We start from the raw sequence: 22,724 nt of genomic DNA on the forward strand, positions 1-22,724 counted from the left end.
GAAAAGAAAGATGGGTTAAAATGAGAGATATGAAACTCAAGTGATGCTTGTTACAAAGTAAGATTGGTGGGCTTTTGTAGCACATTCCATGCCAAAAGAGCTAGCATAGTATGTGGCCGAAATCTAATGGCTTTTTAATCTATGCCATACACCTAAACAACAAAAATGGCACTAGTCTAATGATCCTTTAATTCTAAACGGAAAGGGTACAATCATCGAAGGTCCTTTAATTCTAAACGGAAAGGATACAGTCATCAAAGGTAGTGCACCGAATGACGTGATAAAATCTTGACCATTGATTAATTTTAAATTAAAATTAATCAATGATTAAGATTTTATCACGTCATTCGGTGCACTACTTTGGTGACTGTAGCATTACTCAATTCTAAATCATACGCACAACAGTCAACTATTTAATTAGATAAAACCCACCTCCCTAAGAAGGACAGGAGGCACTACAATTAAAATGTTTCATAGTCCTTAAGAGTATGAAGCAAAGTTAATGCCCATAACCAATGGCCCTATGAGGTGAGGACACGAGAGAAATCCTACATTAAGAGCATCAATAACTGTCATCGTCTCTATTTTTCACAAATACTCCATTGATTCATAGTCTTGTACTTTTTTGCGATTAAAGGGAAATAAATTCAACTATCTTATTTTAGACAACTACAAATTTCTCTCAAACAACACTTCATAAGGGCCTGTTTTTTTTTTTTTTTTCACTTCTGAAAACCAGAAATAGTGTATCTTTTACATTAAGATATTTAAAGGTTATTTGGTTTGATCACTTAAGATCGAGAATAAGTCATATTCTTAACGGAAAAAACTAAATTTTTTGGCTTTTAACTAAAGACTAAAGACTTACTTGCTTGTTTTAAATGACTTCTCCAAAAATATCCCTACTGTAATTTTTAAATTTCAATCATACCCCTTGAAACCTTAATCTCTATCAACCTTTTCAATTTACATAGAGGATACAAACAATTAAAAAAAATTAAATAAAATATTTGCAAAGTTTTGATATTAACAAGGATATTTATGTAAAAATACTTGTTTTCAGATATTTAAAATTTGTAAAAACAAATACTTAATATTATAATTAGATATTAAAAATTTACAAACAAACATATCATAAAATTTTCTTTATAATAAGATGTTAAAAAAATTACAAACAAATATATTATAAAATTTTCTCTAGTCTTATTAATTTAGTATCATTAAGTTGTCAACAATATATAATTATCTTATAAGTTACCGAACGTCACCTAAGATAAATAAAATAATCACGTATACTTTGTTTCTCAATCCTAATAAGCTAAGACTAACATTTTCCAAATAATGGAAACACATACAGTAGACCTCCAAAAATAACAACAAATGAATTAATAGCACCCACCACCAGTATACTAAAAACGTGTACGTTTTATTACACTATACATCCCAAAAATTATCTTAAAATTCTCATCCTAAATGAAATGGTGATTTTGTGAACGATATAGCAATGCCAAATAAGATGAATTTTAAGAAATTTCTTGAGATGTATAATATTACTCTTACATGCATTTATTTATGCGTAGGTGTGGAAATGCTGGCGTGGTATAATCTTAGTATACAACGCAAATGCCATGCAAGCAATAGCAGGACCCACCCAGAGGACCCAGTGGCCATCCCACAGATGCCCCTCTCTCACAATTGTCGGACCAAAACACCTTGCAGGATTGAGCCCTGCACCGGAATTGTTAAGAAGTATAGGGTTATTTTGTTTTATTGTTTATTACGGGTAGAATAGTCTTTTCAGTTTCTTTTGTTTAGCCTATATATAGTCTCTTTGTATTTAGGTTAAATTATTCTTTTTGTATTCGATTGCATTATGCAGTATCAATGAAACCCTAGTCTCCTCTTTTTTCTTATTTCTTTAGATTGTTTAACATGGTATCAAAGCCAAGTTTCATGGGACGAGGCTTAATCTTAAACACAGCTTATGCGGATCCAACTTTGTGGTGAGTTGGCTAGGGGTATAAAGGCGGCAGCATGCCCCTATCGGAGTTCTAGGTGGAGTCCCAATTTTTTTTTTTTTTTTTGGAGTGATCGTACAATTTCGAGAGGGTATTTGTTTAGTTTCTGTAGTCTGGTATTTCGTTTTCCTTTCTTTTGCATTATGGTTTTCTTTATTTTTTTGATTATGGCTACTGAAAGAGATGATTCGCTTCAGTTTGTGAGTGTGAGGTTAGATGGAAATAATTATTCGTATTGGAGTTATGTGATGAGAAATTTTCTCAAGGGTAAAAAGATGTGGGGATATGTTAGTGGAACTTCTGTGAAACCTAGGAATACTGATGAGAGTTATGCTGCTTTGATAGATGCTTGGGAAGCAAACAATGCAAAAATTATTACTTGGATTAACAATTATGTTGAGCATTCCATAGGTACACAGTTGGCGGAGTATGAGACAACAAAGGAGGTTTGGGATCATCTACAAAGATTATTTACTCAATCAAATTTTGCAAGGCAGTATCAATTGGAGAATGACATACAAGCTCTTCAGCAGAAGAATATGAGTATTCAGGAGTTTTATTTTGCTATGACAGATCTTTGGGATCGATCAATTGGCTCTTACAGAATCTGCAGAATTAAAGGCATGTGGTGCCTATATTGCTCATAGAGAGTAGTAACGGTTGGTACAGTTTTTAACGGTACTTTGCAGTGATTTTGAAGGAATTAGAGGTTCAATTTTGCATTGTTCTCCACTTCCTTCTATTGACTTAGTTGTCAGTGAGTTATTGGCTGAAGAAATACGTCTTAAGTCTTATTCTAAAAAGGGAATTCTTTATACTTCTAATCCTTCTGTGTTAGCAGTACCTTCTAAGCCACTCTTTAATAATCAAAATAAGCCTTACACAAGGGCTGCCTTCGACGAGTGCAGTTTCTATAAGCAAAAAGGTCATTGGAAGGCTCAGTATCTTAGGTTGAGACAGTAGAATCAATCGTAGCAGCAATCTCAGGCTTGGAAGCCTGGCAACCAGTCATAATCTAATGCTCATAGACCATATCAGGGTTACAAACCACTAAAGTCTAATACCGCAACAATAGTTTCATTAGGTCCTTTCACCGATCCTAGTACTCTAGCCAAGCAATTTCAAAAGTTTCTCTTCTTACAGCCACAAGCTATGTTTACTTCTTCTTCTGTAGGTCAGTTTCCTCATAGTTCTTCAGGTATGACAAATTCTGTATGGGTCTTGGATTCTGGCGCTTCACATCATCTGTCTCCAGATTCTTCATCTTTTGCTTCTGTGTCTCTTTCATCTTCTATTCCTGTCATGACTGCTGATGGCACTCCTATGCCTTTAGCAGGTGTTGGTTCTGTTGTCACACCTCACTTGTCTCTCTCTATTGTTTATCATATTCCGAAACTTACATTAAATCTTGCTTCTGTTGGTCAGTCATGTGATTTTGGTAATTTAGTCACCTTTTCCTCTTCTTCTTGTTATGTGCAGGATCTGCAGTCTCGGAAGCTGATTGGGATAGGCCGTAGGAAGGGGGGACTATGTATTTTGGATGAGTTAAAAGTGCAAGTTGCTGCTACTACTAGTGTTGATGCTGCTGCTGCTACTAGTGTTGATGCTGCTGCTGCTACTAGTGTTGATTTGTCTTGTTTTCGTTTGAGTCCTTCTTCTTGTAGTTTTTATTTATGGCATTATCGTTTAGATTATGGCATTATCGTTTAGATCATGTTTCGTCTTCTCGTTTGAGATTTTCGGTATCCACAGGGGCTTTAGGAAATTTGCAAACTTGTGATATTTTTTATTGTAGTGGATGTAAATTGTCAAAAATTTCAGCTTTACCTTTTAATCGAAGTATTTCTGTTTCTTCTTCTCCATTTGATTTGATTCATTCTGATGTATGGGGCCCTTCTCCTATTGCCAAAAAAGAAGGGTCTCGCTATTATGTTTCTTTTATCGATGATCATACTCGTTATTGTTAGGTTTATTTAATGAAACATCGTTCTGAATTCTTTGAGATATATAGAGCCTTTCGAGCTCTTGTCAAAACTTAACATTCTGCTATTATCAAATGTTTTAGGTGTGATTTGGGTAGGGAATACGCTTCTAATAAATTTTGTGAGTTGCTTGCATTAGATGGAACTGTTCACCAAACCTCGTGTACAGATACTCCTGAGCAAAATGGTGTGGCTGAAAGAAAACATAGGCACATTGTTGAAACTGCTCGTTCTCTCTTATTGTCTTCCTCTGTTCCTAGTGTGTTTTGGGGTGAAGCTGTTCTTACTGCTGTAGGTTTGATTAATACAATTCCATCTTCTCATATTTCAGGTTTTTCTCCTTTCGAAAAGTTGTATGGGTATGCCCCTGATTATTCTTCCTTTAAAGTTTTTGGTTGTACTTGTTTTGTTCTTCGTCCTCATGTAGAACGCAGCAAGTTGTCCTCTCGATCTGCTATTTGTGTCTTTCTTGGTTATGGTGAAGGTAAAAAGGGGTATCGTTGTTTTGATCCAATAACTCAGAAACTTTATGTGTCTCATCATGTTGTTTTTCTTGAGCATATACCTTTCTTTTCTATTCCATCCACTACTCATACCTTGACTAGATCTGATCTTATTCGTATAGATCCTTTTTCTGAGGATTTTGATAGTTTGTCATCTCAGGTTCCTAGTACTTCAAATACCCATTTCTCATGTTCTTACCCCGTTACCTTTACATTATACTCAACCAATTCATACTGATCATTCTGCAGGTACTGACACTTTACTCTCTGGCACACCCGAAACTCCCTCAAGCTCCGTCTGAGATTGTGGATCCACCTCTACGTCAATCTTTATGCATTCGTAAGTCCACAAAGTTACCAGATTTTGCTTATTCTTGTTATTCTTCATCTTTTACTTCCTTTTTAGCTTCTATTCATTGTCTCTCTTAGCCCTCTTCCTATAAAGAGACAATTCTTGATCCTCTTTGGCAGCAAGCTATGGATGAGGAACTTTCTGCTTTGCATAAGACTACTTGGGATTTGATTCCTCTACCTCCTGGTAAGAGTGTTGTTGGTTGTTGTTGGGTGTATAAGATCAAGACTCATTCTGATGGATCTATTGAGCGGTACAAAGCTAGGTTGGTTGCAAAAGGGTACTTTTAATAGTATGGTATGGATTATGAGAAGACATTTGCTCTTGTTGCAAAAATGACTACTATTCGTACTCTTATTGTAGTAGCTTTGGTTCGTTAGTGGCATATCTTTCAACTTGATGTTAAAAAGGCCTTCTTGAATGGAGATCTTCAAAAAGAAGTTTATATGGAGCCCCCTCCTAATGTTTCACATGATTCTGGGTATGTTTGCAAGCTCAAGAAAATGTTATATGGTCTTAAACAAGCATCTTGTGCTTGGTTTGAGAAATTTTCTGTTGTGATCTCTTCCCTTGGATTTGCTTCTAGTAGTCATGATTCTGCTCTTTTTGTTAAGTGCATTGATGCAGGTCGTATCATTTTGTGTTTATATATTGATGACATGATTATTATGGGTGATAATATTGATGGTATTTCAGTTTTGAAGACAGAGTTAGCTAGACAGTTTGAAATGAAGGATTTGGGTTCTCTACGATATTTCTTGGGTATTGAGGTAGCCTATTCACCTAGAGGTTATCTTCTTTCTCAATCGAAATATGTTGCAGATATTCTTGAGCGGGCTACGCATACTGATAATAAGACTGTAGATACTCCGATTGAGGTTAACGCAAAGTATTATTCTTCTAATGGTTTCCCTTTTTCAGATCCTACTTTATATCGTACTATTGTTGGGAGCTTGGTATATCTCACTATTACTCGTCCAGATATTGCATATGTTGTTCATATTTTTAGTCAGTTTGTTGTTTCTCCTACTATAGTTCATTGGGCAGATGTTCTTCATATTTTGTGGTATCTTCGGGGTACAATCTTTCAGAGTCTTTTACTTCCATCCACCTCTTCCTTGGAGCTGCGTGCATACTCTGATGCTGATCATGGCAGTGATCCCATAGATCGCAAGTCTGTTACTGGTTTCTGTATCTTTTTGGGTTATTATCTTATTTATTGGAAGAGCAAGAAACAATCTATTGTTTCTCAATCTTCAACCGAAGCAGAATATCGTGCTATGACATCTACTACCAAGGAGATTGTTTGGTTACGTTGGTTACTTGTAGATATGAGAGTTTCTCTTTCTCATCTCACTCTTATGTATTGTGACAACCAGAGTTTTATTCAGATTGCTCACAACTCGGTTTTTCATGAATGAACTAAGCATATTGAGATCGATTGTCACCTTACTCGTCATCATCTCAAGCATAGCACCATTACCTTGCCCTTTGTTTCTTCTTCTTTGTAGATTGCAGATTTCTTTACCGCATTCTATTTCCCCTTTTTGTTTTCTAGTTGGCAAACTCTTGATGCTTGTAGCCACCGCATCGTTAGTTTGAGGGGAGATTTTAAGAAATACAGGGTTATTTTGTTTTATTGTTTATTAAGGGTAGAGTAGTCTTTTCAGTTTCCTTTGTCTAGCCTATATATAGTCTCTTTGTATTTAGGTCAAATTATTCTTTTTGTATTCAATTACATTGTGCAGTATCAATGAAACCCTAACCTCGTCTTTTTTCTTTTTTCTTTGGATTGTTTAACCCTTCTGAGCCGTAGGAGTTGTTGAAACAAACACAAGCAGCCCCAACACTATTCCCACGATAATCAACACAAGAACATGCCCCAGAGCTCTGGCTTGTCAATGATCAAACGCCATCCAGATTGTGGAAAAAAGAAACACAAATGAGCAAAACATCTCAAGCCAAGGGGCCTCGCTTATCCCCAACCCAACCACAATCGATACTCCATTTTCTCCTTTTGTAACAACACTCACAATGCAGCCACCAAGTGAAAATGTGTCTTCAATGGTTCTGTTTACAACGGCTTCTAGAGCTAGGGCGCCCAGAATGCCGCCAATGCATTACATGAAAATGTATACGGCAGCGCGCGTGATGGAACAGACGCCGGTGAGCGCGGCTGAGAAGGAGATTATTGGATTGATGTGACCCCCGGATATGGGAAAGGTGGCGATAAGGAGAATTGATACTATTATTGCGGCCATTAGAGCTATTATGCTATTATGAGATTTGGTGTGTTTGTTTTAGTTTGAATGGAGGAAATGACGATTCCGTCAAGGGAAAAAACCAGCACCGCTGTTCCTATGAGTTCTGCAAGTGATGCTCTCCACACCTGGTGGTGATGATCATGAAGTTTTAACAATAACGAGATAAATAATAACTTAATTTCTATTGATTTTCTTGTGCTTCTACAAATTTTTACCCTTTCTTCGCATATTAAAATCTTATATGAGGGTATTTTTATAATAATTTTTCTCTAAGTTTTCTAATTCTACATAGAATGTATTCAATAAACTTTAGAGAATTCATCATTAAATTTTATTTCTTTTTTAATTGTAATCTCCTTAGAGTAAATTAAGTGGCATCTCAATTGATTCTATAAAAAATAAATTTGAAGAATTGTCGATGAAAAGTAATAATTGATATCACTTTATATGAAATTCTTGTTAGCGTTTCTATTGTTTAGATTTTATATAGATAATTAATTTTTTACAGCATTTATATATTAAATGAATTATGTCTTCTCTTAAAATATTTCTGAGGCCGCCACTAAATTGTTGAGCCACATCAAATTGTTATTTAGTTCTTAATAATTAGAGTTGCCTTAGCAAAATTGAACTGCATGAAAAATCATATTAACGTACATACGTTAAAAGAGACAACCTCTTCCAACCCCAACAACTTATTCCATGTAGAGGGATATTGCTTCTTCTCTTTGTCCTCCACAATCGACACTTGCTCTGACCTGCGAATTAATATTTGAAGCCAAAAAAAAAAAAAAAATTCAACAATCAATTAAACCCACATAAAAACAAACTAGCCAGAACTAAAATAGAAGTGTAATTAATACAATATGGTACTTTGGCGTAGCAAAAGTTTGGATTTGGTTTGTGTTATGGCCATGCTTTATATCATCATCATCAAACTCCACATTTCCAGCCATTTTTCTCTTTAGCTCCAGCTACTTCAATGGCTGCTTACTCTTTGTATTCTATCTTGCAAATTTATAGAGCCAGAACTAACAAGTTCCGGTGAGGAAAAGTTACAAGAAATGATATTCAATAATATCCTATAATTAATTTATTAATTGTTTCAATAATTTTTCTTGACCAACAATACGTCTACTGACTAAGAGTTTTATTTATTGTTGCACGACTTATCAGTTAACTTCATCAATTATTGTAAAGGCCTTGACCATAAAATTTATTTTTTATTTGGTCGCTAAACAGACTCTATAGATCGAATTTTCATCAATTGTATATATTATTTATGAATTGTCTCATGTCATTACCATCGGTTTTCTTAAAGATTTTGCAATCTATTTGCTCCAATCTCCTGGCATATATATATATATATCAAATCCCTTTCCTTATGGAATGTGTTAATAATAAAGAGATGTTACAGCAAGTATTAACATGAAACATGTGTATAATATATAGTTATTTGTATAAGTGATCTACTTAATTAAATATTTTATTAATTACCTTCAAGATTTTAGGCATCATTTGCGTGATTCTTTCTTTATTTTTATTTTTATTTCTAAGAGAAATTATTTTATACAACCCTAAACTCAAATTCTAAACTCTATGCTGCCAAACAATCTCTCACTATAGTCTTTCAAAATCTTAATGTCATGATGGAGAATATGATTAATTTTTTTTTTTAATCAATAAAGTATTCTTGAAAATAAACTAACAACATTGTTGATAATAATGAGAGAATAAAACAATAGAATGACTACTTTAGGCTAGCAAAACTTTTATTCATCTAATTACCAAGACTAAAAACCATAGGAAAACTAATTATTATAGAGAAACAATTCCTACTAAAAATTACACTCCTTTAACATAAGGAAAATAAAATAGGGAAATTAAGAAAATCATGTTACATATGATAAAGCAAATAAAGGAAATCTAACAGCCATAAAGAAGGCCATAAAATTCATCAAGGTAAGCACAGTTCTGTTTTTGTTCTTCAAGTTTTTGTTTTACACCCTTGTTAGTTTTAGACTTTAGTTGAAAGTAGGTAACTTATATAAGAATGGTGTAGAGTTATTTCAGTGTTGTTTGTGCGACAAAATGACCTGGGCAAACTTGCTACCTTAGAAGTCTATCAATAGAAGATTAGCTATTATCAACTGGTTCTTTTTGGCGTTGTCTCTTCAATGCCCAAGTTATATAAGGAAAAAATGGAGAGAAATTGAATGATTCTTAGAACAAAGTCTTAGCCGACGCTCTTTGGGGGATTTATACATATAGCCTCAATCTCTTGATCATGTGGAGGGTTTCTTGGGTTGTTTGGTGGCATTGTGCTGCCTAGAAAGGAATGTGTTAATCTCCTACTTTGTAAGCAGTGGAAGCTAAAGTAGTGAAGTGAAAGGCAAGTTGACAAGGTAAGTAAGAGACATTATCCACCCCCCTATGCCACGTGTCATGCCAGGCGTCTTCTTTGTATTGACGGGTTTTGGGTCTCCTGCCATCTGGGTAGACTTCTCTGGTTTGGGCCTTAAGCAACCCGAACTTTCGGTCTGGTCCATTTTCGTCATGTGGTCAAACTTAGATTATAATTAACTTATCATAGGCCTATTTTCAGTACTTGATTCATTTTTAATTCTTGTTTATATATTCTAGGGCCCGCGTATTATCGATTTTCTCATTGGGCTTTTTCAACTTGGGCTAGGTTGAAAATTCCCCCACAAGATGTATTGTTCGAAAAGCCCAAGTTTTTTGTATATCAAGGAATTTTCAAAGGGTGAGAGCAATTTATATGTTATCAATATGAATAAAAATATAACTCAATTATTAATGAAAATCTGAGAATGCAATTGATATAAAAACATAACTGTGTCTGCACTATTACAATTTATTATATGTTACTAGATGTTATAACAATGCTAGAATTGATGTCAAACATTCTAGGCACAGGCTTTCTGATCGCTAAGGTACTTCCCAATGGCTTCTGCCATTGTTTCCAGAGGCTTAGTGGTCACTTCAGAAGCAAGATTGGCTAATTTATCATCAACCTCATACTCAATTGAAGATTTAATAATACTTGATTCACCACCTTTCTCAATAATTTCCAACCGAATTATATATGATTCAAATCCAAGTGCTTTAAACCCTCCTTCAATCATTTCTGTTTCCTTCACTCGCTTCTCTTCATCAATCCTTTTGAATATTTCCTTCATATAACCAGCTCCAGGAGTTCCTTTATAAACCACCCCAAACAAAAAAAAAAAAAAAAAAATATATCATTACTTATTGAAATTAACCTCTTCAAACCTAGCTAGCATTTGGTTACATATCATATACTTGAGTTTAGAAACAATTTTATTCTTCTTGTTAGAACATATATAAAAAATATTAAAAACAAAGAAATATGATTGTATTTTCAAAAACAGTTTTAATTACTTTAAAACTTGAAAATAATATAAGAAGTTTGGTTGTAGCTATATTAATCATACTTTCTTATAATATATACATATATAGTTATTCTCTAGTCAAGACCATGAATATGAAAACAATATTGAATTTGAGATTTAAAAGATCATATAAATCTAATGTGAGATAAATCTAACCGTGATTAAACATAACTCTCATAAAAACAATATTAGAACATCTTAACTAGAATATTATTATATACATATATATATATATCCTATTTTATATATAAATTAAAATTAACTGTTTTCAGATCATAATGAAAGTTACCATATGTCTATTAACACATTTCTCTAGGTTGTATATAAACCATAAATAAGCACGAAAAAAAAAAAAAAAAAAGACATGGCCTTTATCATCGTCAAACCTAGCTAGCATCCTAAACAGTGATACATTTTATATTACAGAAAAAAATAATGTTTATATGTTCAAAAACAGAAATAATTTAAACCTCGGATATAATATTTAAGAATTCTTATAGAAATATTTTACCCAAACATTTAATTATATATATTTTAAGATCATAATAACTTCCATAAATTATAGAGATCTGAGCTGAGAACTTTAGAATAAAAAGTATTTAATTAGAAAGAAAGATATAATACCTGGGGGAAATGTAAGCTTAACAATGGTACCAACACCGCCATCGCCTTCAGTAACTTCGACCTTTCCAAGAACATCAGGTAGTAATTTATCCACAAGTCTTCCCAGCTCCAGCCCCTTGTAGACCTCCCACACTGCACTCGCCGCCACACCTACCGTCGTTTCCGCCGAGAGTTGACCCTTCATTTTGTTTTCTTCTTACTTTGCTTAGTGGGTTCCTCAAACCATTTATATCAGTGGAGCATTTAAAAAGGAATCAGATAAAAGTATAATGATAGGCACAAAGATCCAATCATCCAAATAATAAATTTATGATCGATATTTTTAGTGGCTTCACATCAATCAATAATTAAGTGGAATCTTTCTGTGCCCAGGAATTCATTGTTCTCTTTGGATACAAACAAGAAATATTTGTCTATTCAATATGTAGGCCCAAAGTTCAGATCTAAATGCATTTATGAAATATCTTCTAATGCGAAAAGTTGTGATGGCGAATAAAACAATAACTGTCATACTTGAATCAAGTATAATAATAGTACAGTAGAGGGTTGAGTTAATAAAAGAAAAGAGAGATGGGTTAATGTGAAAGATTTGAGAGATATGGGACTAAACAAAACCTCCTATTATAACTCTTTATATTAAACCGGAGCTTTTTGGGGTATTATTCTATTTGTTACAAGAAAAGGATACGGGGGCCTAACGCACCATGGAGTTTGGTGGGTGGCTTAAATCCATTGGCTTTTCAACTTAAGTTACACACCAAATAAGACAAGTGACACTAATCCAAAATCTAAACCATACGCATAATGAGATCATTAAATGGCTTGGATAGAGATTAAGAAATGGTGCCATGTGTAATACTTCATTGCTAAGTGTTTGATAAACTTATTTAGATTAAGATAAAAAGCTATTTTTCATTTTATTATTTGGACATATTCATAAGTTTTTTTTTAATAAACAATAACCTAATATTTTAAATTTAAATACAGTAAGACAAAGGTCTAAAAAATAAACAAGCACCTAATCTGCAGGCCTTTCACTCTTATTTGTCTTCTTCCCTTTCTCAGATGCCATCTACTCCTTGGTCAGAGACTCAGAGGTGCTTCATCGTCGTTACAATTTCATAATCTAAGATATTAAACACATTTCAATAATATTATGAAATCAACCAAAACTTTTGGGTGTGTTAAGATTAAACCATGATCTCATGGGGGTGTAAGAAATAAACCATTTTAAAATATTGTAGGAATTCAGGTTTGAGATATGTAGATTTAGAACATATGGGCCTAAACCCGGCTAAAGAAGAAATTTGGCAGAGTGAAAGAGGCCCAAAATCAGATAGAAAGAAGGAGATTCCCAAGAGTTTAAAAGATGATAGCAAAGATAGAGATGATGTGTCAACAGAGAGCCACGTAGGCAAAAAAAAAAAAAAAAACCGGGTAGAAAATTTGCAAATATGTCATCATCCTTTTTGTTGTGGAGATATAATTAGCTTTGGTAGGATTCATTTTCACTCCAAGGCAGAGTAACCTATAAAATGAATAGAATAATATTATAATATAAAGTGTGTATATAAAATATTTCACACAAAATGATGTAGCATTATTCTTCTATTAACATATCCATCATTCTAATTATTGTGTATTATTAAATTAGGGGTGTACAAAACCGGTTAACCATTTTTAATGAATTGAACGATTTTTGCGGTTAGAAATTTTCTCGAACTGAAACCCGAACTGGTTTAGGAGAAAATCGGTTTTGAACCGGTTTTCCCTTAAACTTATTAATTTTTTTCCCAGATTTAAATTGTAAAAGTGCATAATTGTAATATTCATTTTTGCAATCCAATAACTTGAATATTCATACATAACCATTGACCATAACCAACAATGCATTAAAATTTGATACAAATAAAGTCCGTAATGAAATTGAAAATTCATAATAAACAACAAAATAAGTCCCAATGAAAAACAACAAAGCAATTATGCAAATACAACTCCACAAGTGGAAAATAGAAACCAATATTAATTCAATACGAGTAGCTCTCTCAATTTCTGTCCAAATAAAATTAAATGTTAGAAGTTGATAAAATTATCTAATTTTTTTTTTTCATTGCCTACAATAACAAAACAGTTAAAGACATACCTCAATTAAATGTTGCAAAACCTTCAATCATCTAGACAACACGAGTAGTATTTCCTGTAGCCAAAGACCAAATTCTACAAAAGTAAGTCATATAATAATGGTTAAATTCAAAATACAGTCACTAATTTAACAAAGACAATAATACTAATAATTGAAACTAACGTAAAAAATTTACCTTCTCAAGCTGTGTATCTCATCCAAGCTCTCCTTAATCATGAAAGGTTCACGTGTCCCCCAAATCCAATCTTGTGTACAAATAAAGCCTCCACTGTCTTAGAAGTGAGGGAACTACGAAATGGATCTAATACACAACCTGCAGTGCTAAACGTTGACTTAGATGCAATAGTAGAAACCAACATAACCAATACCTCTCGTGCTATCGAAGAGAGAACTGGATATCTATTTGAATTAATCTTCCACCAATTCAAGATATCAAACATCTTGTCCTTGTTACGCTGCTCACATTCATCCTCTAATATTTATCCATCTCAAATTTGGTTTCCAAAACTTGTTGTCCAACTCTTGCCTCATCGTACATACAATACATTAATTCTTCAGGATCAACATTTACATCTTCAACATCAATCTGACTTGCTTATTCAGATTGTTGACTAGATTGGCCACTAGGAAAACATAAATGAGCTTGTGCTGGTAAAATAAGAGTACAAAGTTATTGCACTTTTGTCTTCAAAATTTCAGCATTAACATACATCATTTCACATATTCTAACTTGAATCTGATCCAACACCACTGCAATGAATAACATTAAGTTGATGTTATCAATATTTGACCAATAGTTTATCATTTTTCCCTTCATTCTCCTAGCCATAGTACTTAAGCCAACATCATTACTTCTACACCATGTTGAAATCTTCATTCCAATGCCAAATCTCACACATGTATGTATTCTAGTACAAAAAGTGAGCCTGACACACATAGAGAATCATCATAAGAAACTTTTTAAAAAGGTAACAAGTAACGGGCATACTCCCAATCACTGGTGTAGAAAACCCTTTGACTTTTCCCCTCTAGTAAGTTCTCTTTATACTTAATGTCTTGGATTTCCAGCAACTCAAATGCTTTTTGAAATTTTGAAGCCACATCCAACATTAACGTAGAGTTCCACCTTGTTTCTACATCAGGACCAAAAGATTTTTTTGTTCAATCTTTTCTTGCTCTACACACTCCTTATCCTTAAACCTTTGTAACATTGCTAGAGAGACCTCACATATCTCAATGCAGAGTGAATTCTAAAATAGAACCTCCATGTCTTTAACCTCCTCTCTTTTATAGTGAGACTCAATATATGTGCACAACATCTCATGTGCAAAAAGTCACATTCAAATACTTCCCTTCCAACTTTCTAACCAATTTTGGAGATATCTTAGTCCCATCATTGTACTTGCATTGTCCATGGTAACAAGTGAAATTCTTAGAAATACCCCAATCAAGCAAACACTCTCTCATTTTCCTTACCAATCATAAACATTTGTGACTAGCAATTGGACAAAGTTTAAGATCCTTTGTGAAGTTTCCAATCATCATCAATGAAGTGAGCCATCAAACACATATAGTTAAAGTTCTAGTAAGATGTCCATGTATCTGTAGTAAGACTTACTTTCTGACTAAACTTACTAAAAAAGGCCTTCAACTTCTGTCTCTCCTCAACATAATTTTAAAGCAATCTTAGCCACAATAACATGAGAGGGAACTTGAAATAGAGTTGTCCTCTCTCATCATTTCACGGAACCCCTCCCACTCCATATGCCTAAAGGCAACTCATCAATAATGACCATTCTAGCTATAGACTGTCTAAGCCTATTTAGATTCAATTTCCAAGTTGTAAGTGAAGATGTGTGTGAGGTGGCAGCAGTACCACTTGATTGGTCATGTAATTGTGACTGTTGAAAAACTAAGATCCTTTGTTTCTTATCCATCACATTCAAAGGGTATTTTTTTACATCGACTTAAGTGATTTCATAGACAACTATTACCATTTTTTCTTGGACATGCAAGCATATTCCCACAATAATTACATTTTGATGTCCTATCATCCATATTCTCACAAGATTTATAGTAAAGTGATCCCACATATCAGAAGTATTTTTCCAGTATTAGAACTCATACGTTTGGGACTCGTGGTGGTTATGGTCGTGGATCGATAGAAGGCTCAGGGCTACGATTGGGTTATTAAAAGCATTAAGTACAATGAGCATACTTGTGTGTGCTATCATAGGCAACCAAGGTTAACCTAAAAACACATGTAGTAGTATGAGTAACGTCGTTCCCGCGGAGAGTGTCTAACAGAATTTTATGTTATGTGAACAAGGCTTTGGGGGGGGGGGGGGGGGGGGGGTGTGTTGTTTGAGTTAAAACGAATCAATTCCAGGAAAAACAATTCAAATTAAACTATCGAAATCAATCAAAATAACAACCTTGGTCTAAGTCAACATCCCCCATCGGAATCTTACAACTGATCATTGATGCAAAAATAAATCATTTTTACTTTGAGTATTCACCATTGGACTATTTTCCTACTCTCCTTAGTTGTAATTAATTAGGAAACAGCGATCTAATTAATCTTACTAGTAAACAACCCTAGACAAGCGCTAAAGATTTAATCTATGGTAGCCTTAAGCCCTAGAGATCGATGAACTGACACACAAACACAAGCGGTTGTATTTAATTCAGTCAAATGTTCTTCTTAGAACTTAATAGTTCCTGACGTAGCATAAGAGAGTTATGCCCAGATTACGAAGCGATGTCGAAACTGTCTGAATTCACCTAATTAGTTCCGTTTTGCATTTAACGCCTCCATTTGCATCCTAATCAATAGAATATAATGAGTACATTTAGGCAACAAATAAGTTAAAAGACTAGACATTAAGGGGGGTAAATTGACATTTTGCATTCTCTTAATATTGTACAATGATTAGATAAAAACTTCAATAACATAAATTAAGGATTCAAATAGTCATGGAGAGCTACCTTGAAATCCTAGAAAAAGGAAATTATTTATACTTGAACAAAGCAAAAGAATAATTTCAAATTGGCAAAAATTGAATAAATAAATGGGAAGGAAAGGCAACAAGATGGCTGCTCCGCGAATTCCTTCACCAATCTCTCATTTGTTTTGTGGATCTTGATACTGCAAGACCATCAACTTGTGTCATTATTTTCTTCTTGATTAGTTTTCCAACGTCGCAAGAATCACATGATTTTGATATCTGTAACCCAAGTTATCCTCGAAATACTGAAAGATGTTATGATAAATAGGGAAAAGAAAACTTGCTTGGCCTCCAAGATTTTAAGAATTTACGTCACTCTCCTTCTTTTACTTTGAAATTTTCCTTTTTTATTGTTATTTGTTTTAAAAACTAAAATAAAAAAAAAATAAGCATAAAGCATGAAAAACTAAAATAAAATAATGCTAAACAAACCTAGACGAGGTTAGAAATATACATATATTTGAAGCTCATCAAATCCCCCAAACTTAAGGTTTGCCCTAAGTAGAAACAAAAATAAAAAACAAGGTCTACTTCGATTTCAATTCCACAATGATTGCCTAAAAGATTTCATCAAGAATAACTCAAGGAAAAGATCACATGTTATCTAAGACTTGATTCCAAATCAAGAGTTCGTTTCATCTCACAAAGAATTCTTTGAGTGTGTGTATGTGATGCATGGGCATTGCGATAGGTCGTCGACAATGACTTGCGAGCAAAGAGAGTCGGTAAAGAATGTGGAGTGAGCTTGAATGAGGAGAGGTTGTGTGTTTTGACTAGCAAGGAGTTACAGACCAAGCTATGAAGGACTTAGAGAATAAATGTAAATATTTCACTTCTGACTTGATGTTCTAGAAAAAGACACATGTACGTAGAGGAATTAAAGTAAGGACACTTGTCATTAGGGTTGTTAAGATTAGGAAAAGTGTAAGAATTATGCTAGGATCTTTTAGGGTTTTGTGTACCTATACAAGGGCACTATTCACAATGTAACCACCGCTTTTTGGGAGGAATATACAAAAATTTGAAGTAACCTTTATGGCTAATTTTAGAATCTTGTGTGGGTTCACTGTCCTTAGCAGGAGTTTCTTAGTGAGTCTTGTGTGGGCTTACGTCGTCCTATGTAGGCGTCTTTTCCTTTTAGAGCCGTCTTTCACTTCCGTTGATTGTACCACTCTTAGTAGGAATGATTAACCCCTATTTATCTGTATTAGTTTGGTATCAGAGCCAGGTTCTAATTCTAGGAAATTTTTTTGATTAGAACAAGCTTCTTTTGCTCTTGTTTCAAGGATTTAGAAATTGAGTTTTAAAAATGGTAGAATCAAGCAATGTCTGTGGTCATGGAAGAAACGCTAGCCAAGTAAGAGGTCGTTGTCCAAAATCAGAATATGAAGCTCATGCCAATCAGAGAGAATTAAGAGATGTAGAAATCAAGGAGTTGAGGAGAAAATTAAGATGAAACTTGTACAAGTCGAAAGAAACATTACCGTTCACGAGTAGGGAAGCCTGCCAGGATAATCCCCAGCATGGCAAAGTGGTTTCACCAAAAACCAAGCACAAGGTTTTTTAAAGTGGGACAAAACACAAAAGAATACCTCTAAAGTGAATGTGAACAAGTAAAAGAAAAAGGTAAAGATCTTTTATTTATTATTGAATTAATATCCAGGAGGAGTTACATACCAAAAAAAAAAAAAAAAACCGATAGAAGCCTAATCCTCATCCGAAGAGGATGAGCCTTTAGAACCCACATCCTAGAGCAATGCAATACGATGCTAGAGCCGCTCTCATTCTCAAGAATGCTGAGGGTCTTTGCCATTCACTATGTTTGTGCGCATAGCTCATCGTTATCTCTCTGAAGAGTGGCGATGCACTCATCCCTCGACCCCATACCTCGGTATAACGTAACGTTTTCCTCAATGTGGCTATCATAAGCCGAAGCCAAGGCCTTTCTCAGCTTCACATAATGCTCTTTTGACTCTCGAAGATATTCACGGGCAGTCTTCGAACTTAGCAGCCTCGGGTAGACCTGTTGGAAGAGCATAGTCAACGGAGAGAGGAGCTGCACGACAAACATGAAACCAAGTAAGCACGACAAATAAAAAGATGGATGAAGATTGTGAAGAAGCAAGTTCAAACTTGAGCATGTCTATGATTGCCTTTTGCAAAAGGGGTATCAGTTTGTGCCCCCTCGTTTCTTCCTAACTAGTCTCTGTGGTGGACTCGTGGAGGGCAAGCACTAGGACCCATAGATTCTTTGGAAGTTCACCAAGTTCTCATGCAACGACATCAATAACTAGTCTCTCTCAGTCTCCCTCCTCGTTCACCACCGACCATGCATTCGTAGGAATATCTTCTTAGCCTTCTCAAGGCTCAGCCACCCAGTGACAAGGATGGGGTGATCACCTAGTGTATAGGTAGCCATCCGCTTCCTCCTCATGAGAAGAAGATGAAACCCCCCTCTGACCACCAACATCGTTGCCTACATCTCCCGAGGGTTCAAAAGATATTGTTAGAGTTGTTTAACTCACTTTGATGTTAGGTTACATATTTTTAAGTGCAGTGTAATGACTTACCAAGTTGTGTTAACACGGTTAGGTTTACAACAAGTCAATAATAATAAGTTGTAAATGTAAAGCACACCAGCATATACAAGGTTTGGCTAAATCCACTTTTAGCCTTCATCCATGGGACCTCAACCAGATCGAAGCAAATCCACTAATCAACAAACATTATAAGATATAGTACAAAGTTGATTTTAGCTACAGCAAAGAGAACTCCCTATTCTAGTTACACTAAACACCACTCTTTGAATCTCTAATATCTTGTTGCTCCACGGATCTCTTCACACTAGGTTTACTCCTAGAAAATGCTTGAGTTCCACCCAAGCTTTAGTCACTGAAGACACACTCCAACATTAGCAAAGGAACCATGTTCCAACCGCCATTCAACAATGAAGATAAACAAGAAAGTTTCTAGCACAAACCCATATAAAAGAACCTAACCAAGAACAACTCTCTGAAAAGTTCAGAGTACCAACGAAATAGATATTCAGGTTCAAAAAGAAAAAACAACCAAGGAAGAAGATGAACATCCTTTGAGCTCAACAAAGATGAAGGATGATAAGTGTTTGGCACAATAACATATGGTGAACCTTTGAGGAAGAAAACTCTTTGAATGTTTCAGAGCACAAGGAAATAAAAATATCAAAGGTTAGCTTTACAAATGAGCAAGAATGAAGATGATATAGACCAATTTCATGCCCCCCCAAATCTTGCCAATTCAGCAAACAAGGGCTGACATATGTTGGTCAAAAAATGGAAAAGATTCCACCAATCTTTTGGGACCACAACCAAAAAGGGAAAAAGCTTATTTCCCTAGACCACAAGAGGATATTGGGACAGTTGTTGGTGGTCCTCATGACATCACAACAGATGAAAAAAAATATCTCAACTGATAAAGAAAAAAACGCAACTTGTGAAAAAGTGAGTCAGCATGCGATGTTAGTATAGTAGAAAAGTGTGCGCACACACGAAGTAAAATGCAAAATGAAATGCAACATGCATATGTCTAACATAAGTGTGCAAGCACACATCCACTGTGAACACACATGAAAGGAAAATGTAAAAGGCATAAGCCTGACATAGTTGAACACGTGTAGGACAAAAAGAATTCCAACTTTTCGTTGGATCACAAACATATATTTTCTCTTTCTTGCGGGACCATAGAAAAAGTCTTACAACCTTTTAGGACCATATAAAGAAATTGTGACACCTGTAAAGTTAGCTCAAACAAATATATCATGAATTAAAATTAGCTTGATGGGCAAGACAACAAAGAGAAAATGCCACTTGGCAAAATGTGTCAGATAGTAGATGCTTGCACGCAAGAACGATGTGTGCACATATTTGCTCAACAATTCATTGTCCACCATAACATAAGTTTGACAAAAAATATCAGCACATATGATAGGGAGGCTAAACTAGCCTGGGACCTCCTCGCCTCTAGCATGCATGTGAAGGGTTGACGTTGTCATCATGAAGAAGGCCGTTACGGAATGGACTAGTCCGAACCTCTCCCGACGATAGCGATGACATTGCAGGGACCTCATTATTTGGGAAACCAACATTTTTGCAAAAGCGACCATTGCTCAATGAAATCTTTAGAGTAGGGAAGAAAAGTAACAAAAAGAAAGGAAACCCTAAAAGGCTATAAACCGCTTGATGGGTTCAAAACAAAGCAAGAATGATGAAGGATGAACATCCAACCCAAAAACACTTGCATTTATAGAAGGGCAAAAGCGCTATAGCGTCACTTTGATATCCCCAAAACAGCTGCAACCCTTAACACTTCGGGGTACGGGATGAAAAAACAGTCACATCCCATTAAATGCAATGTCAGACGACACTTGAAATCCCGTCGATTACCATAAAGCTGCAGGTAGATGAAAAGTCTACAATAAGTGACAAGATTAGACATGACATCACTTATGGGACTAGACCATAAAAGACTTAGTTTTCCAAGCTTGCCTTGACTTTAGAAAAATAGGGGCAAATGTTGTACGATAAAAATCCACAACCTGGGCTCGATAAAAGAGCCCGAGACACGCCTTTACACAGACTAAACATTAGGGTAAGAGCAAAGAGGCTCGATGAAAGGCGTGAGCAACCAGCCTATGTATGTAGGCGCAACATGTGACAAGATAAAAAAAGTGGTCTGTCATATGAAAATATCTTCCTGATCGGGTAGATAATCTTACCACATATATGCCACACACCTTAATCAGCGGCACACAACAGTGCAAACTCCACGTGCTCTCCATGCAGCTTATCCAAGGGGAGACCTGTAAAGACACCTACTGTTAGAGGAGAAGGAGGAGACTAGGGAAGGAGAGAGAAGGGATAAGAGATGACAGACGGGAGTGAGGATAGAGAAAAAGCCTTTCTAGTCCAAGCATCAGGTCTAAAGCAGAGAAACCAAATGGAAATATCCCACCCCTGCCCCCTTCCAAAAAAAAAAAAAAAATTTTATTGGGGGAGACCCTTCTCTTGTATGCCGACATCACATAATCAAATAAAAAATCAGTGGACATATGCCATTATGCCTTATTCGTTTTGTGGCCGAACCACTTTAAAAACGTCTAGTTTTCACACCATTCTCCAAGAGGCGCATGTTACAGTCATGAGAATGACTCCATTAAAGTGATTTAATACCCTTTGTTATTATTTAATTGAATATATATTGAAACAATTTATGAATTTATTTATGAAAAATCACATTCTAATATTTTCTTACAAATTTTGCATGTTTGGAATGATTTTGGAAATGGTGTGAGTTGATATTAGGTTGTAGTTTATGGACTAGTGTTGATTTTATTTCATTTATGTTTATTAGGGGGTAAACTATCATGTTTCCAAGGGGTTGATTTTGTCACTTTTCAAATGTGCAGGGACTAAAGAAATTTACCACAATTTCTATAAAAGGAAAGTGAAGAGTCGTGAAAAGGTAGTGCCGCTCACCCCAAACCCTAGCTCTACCGCCGGCTCTTCTGTTTCCATTTCAGGCAACTCTCCAGCTTCCTCTTGCACCAATCATCATCATCTCTCATTTATGTTTTGTGCGTTTGTCGGCGACCGTTCGGCTTCCACAGCTCATTCTGTGTTTTTCAATGACTCTTCAGCTCATCTGGTCATTGTTTCACCTTCTAGAGCTCATATCAACTTCACATAGCTTTGATCCACCGTTTCTCGTCGAGAAATGCCGTGATGTTTCACATTTAACCATTGGCGATGTTTCAGCTTCTAGGCATGTCTTCATGCACTTTCCAATGGGTTTTCACCTTCCAACCAATCGGTCTAGCTTCCCCAGGTCCTGATCTATCTTCTAGTGTGCTTGAATCTTCATTTCGTCATGAGCCGTCTCCAGATTCCGACGAGTTGCAACTGTTTGACTTTAGGGTGTTCTCTTAGTCATTTTCATCCCTTCGTCACATCATCCTACTGTCGGTCACTTCCTCTTCACCATGACCATCTCTATTCTCTATTCTTCAGCCATCATTGACACCACCATGAGTGGTTGAACTCCCAGTTGCCCGTTATGGTGTAGGCCAGACTAGGATCGACGCTTATGGTTCTTCTTGGTAGTTCTTGACTAGTTGGATTGAGCCCAAACATTGGACATTTGGTTAAGTTTCTTGTATTAAGATTATATTTACTTCGTTTGAGTTTGTTTGAGATACTTTAATATTATTCTGATGCTTGACATGTTGAATTGATTATGTCCATTGAGAACGTTTGTTGATATAGAACTTTTTGCACAATTGAATGTTGGTTTGAGTTTATTGAATGTTGATTATGGCTTTAAATTGCTTCGATGCTGATTGCAATCAAGTTGTATTAGCGT

The 22,724-nt window shown here is 35.3% G+C and overlaps 1 protein-coding gene and 1 pseudogene across 1 annotated transcript; both read right to left on the reverse strand.

Annotated features, from left to right (window-relative positions):
• Positions 1-1,570: 1,570 nt before the first annotated feature.
• Positions 1,571-8,075, reverse strand: LOC116105042 (annotated as a pseudogene).
• A 1,858-nt stretch (positions 8,076-9,933) lies between these two features.
• Positions 9,934-11,470, reverse strand: LOC116105028 (S-norcoclaurine synthase 2-like). The gene is made up of 2 exons (XM_031391452.1): positions 11,178-11,470; positions 9,934-10,339 (listed from the first exon to the last, which is right to left on the reverse strand). The coding sequence occupies exons 1-2, from the start codon at positions 11,359-11,361 to the stop codon at positions 10,047-10,049; spliced, it is 477 nt and encodes a 158-aa protein (XP_031247312.1). The 5' UTR covers positions 11,362-11,470; the 3' UTR covers positions 9,934-10,046.
• Positions 11,471-22,724: the final 11,254 nt, after the last annotated feature.

The sequence above is a fragment of the Pistacia vera genome, unplaced genomic scaffold, assembly GCF_008641045.1.
Source record: "Pistacia vera cultivar Batoury unplaced genomic scaffold, PisVer_v2 Contig491, whole genome shotgun sequence".
NCBI classification, from domain to species: domain Eukaryota; kingdom Viridiplantae; phylum Streptophyta; class Magnoliopsida; order Sapindales; family Anacardiaceae; genus Pistacia; species Pistacia vera.

What these genes read in the sequence shown, in the direction of transcription:
- LOC116105028 (XM_031391452.1), bottom strand. Translation starts at nt 11,361, where the DNA reads ATGAAGGGTCAACTCTCGGCGGAAACGACGGTAGGTGTGGCGGCGAGT. An exon ending in TAAGCTTACATTTCCCCCAG is followed by an intron (nt 10,340 to 11,177) that starts GTATTATATCTT and finishes TGGTTTATAAAG; the next exon opens with GAACTCCTGGAGCTGGTTAT.